General features: G+C 39.8%; 1 protein-coding gene across 1 annotated transcript; it reads left to right on the top strand.

Moving 5' to 3' along the window:
• Positions 1 to 214: 214 nt before the first annotated feature.
• Positions 215 to 1,084, top strand: LOC133061628 (olfactory receptor 7A10-like). The gene is made up of 2 exons (XM_061149600.1): positions 215 to 569; positions 855 to 1,084. Exons 1-2 carry the CDS (start codon positions 215 to 217, stop codon positions 1,082 to 1,084), a joined length of 585 nt encoding a protein of 194 aa, XP_061005583.1.
• The last annotated feature ends 252 nt before the right edge of the window (positions 1,085 to 1,336 follow it).

Below are 1,336 nucleotides of genomic sequence, written 5' to 3' on the forward strand. Positions count from 1 at the left end.
AGATATTAATATTAAATGAAAAATATGAATTGTAGAATTTCAACTATGTTTACAATGCTAATTTCTGAGAAAACTAGTCATGTTATTTTTGTTTCTTGATAGTCACATTCACTACATGGAACCAGGGAATGATACAAAAAATTTGGAATTCCTTCTTCTGGGATTCTCAAAAGAACCAGAACTGCAGCCCCTCATCTTTGGTATGTTCCTCTCCATGTACCTGATCACTGTGTTTGGAAACCTGCTCATTATCCTGGCTGTCAGCTCAGACTCCCACCTCCACACCCCCATGTACTTCTTTCTCTCCAACCTGTCCTTCGTAGACATCTGTTTCACCTCCACAACCATCCCAAAGATGCTGCAGAACATAAGGACACAGAGCAAAGTACTAACCTATGAAGACTGCATCACCCAGATGTACTTTTTCATCCTCTTTGCAGTGCTGGACATGTTTCTCCTGACCGTGATGGCCTATGATCGATTTGTAGCCATCTGTCACCCCTTGCACTACACGGTCATCATGAGCCCCCAGCTCTGTGGTCTGCTGGTTCTGATGTCCTGGATGATGAGTGCCCTGAATTCCTTGTTACAAAGTGTAATGGTGTTGAGATTGTCCTTCTGTACAGACTTGGAAATCCCCCACTTTTTCTGTGAAATTAATCAGTTGATTCAACTTGCCTGTTCTGACATGTTTCTTAATGAGATACTGATGTATTTTGCAGCTGCAATATTGGGTGGTGGTTCCCTCACTGGGATTCTTCATTCATATTCCAAGATAGTTTCTTCAATACAAAGAATCTCATCAGCTCAGGGGAAGTATAAGGCATTCTCCACCTGTGCATCTCACCTCTCAGTTGTCTCTTTATTTTATTGTACATGTTTAGGAGTGTACTTTAGCTCTGCTGCTACCCACAGCTCACATTCAAGTGCAATTGCCTCAGTGATGTACACAGTGGTCACACCCATGCTGAACCCCTTCATCTATAGTCTGAGGAACAAAGACATAAAGAGGGCTCTGGAAAGAATCATTAGGAAGGGAGGTATAAAAGTGTTATCTGTTCTGGGGTTGAAGAACTACCCATGATTGCAGGATTTAAATAAATTGCTATGCTTTAACCAGGTTTTGGAAGAAGAACTTGTCCATTTACTTCTAGGAATTTCCTTTTATTTGAATTCAACTCATCTACACAGTTTAAGGAACTCAATTTATTGAGTTTTATTATGAATAAAGGTTTGGAAATTTTGACAGAGGGTAGAATGCTATGGGTAGTATCAGCATTTCAATAATATTAAGTCTTCCAAGTCATGGACACCTTATATTTTTTCATCTATTTGT

This window comes from Dama dama, chromosome 9, assembly GCF_033118175.1.
Source record: "Dama dama isolate Ldn47 chromosome 9, ASM3311817v1, whole genome shotgun sequence".
NCBI classification, from domain to species: domain Eukaryota; kingdom Metazoa; phylum Chordata; class Mammalia; order Artiodactyla; family Cervidae; genus Dama; species Dama dama.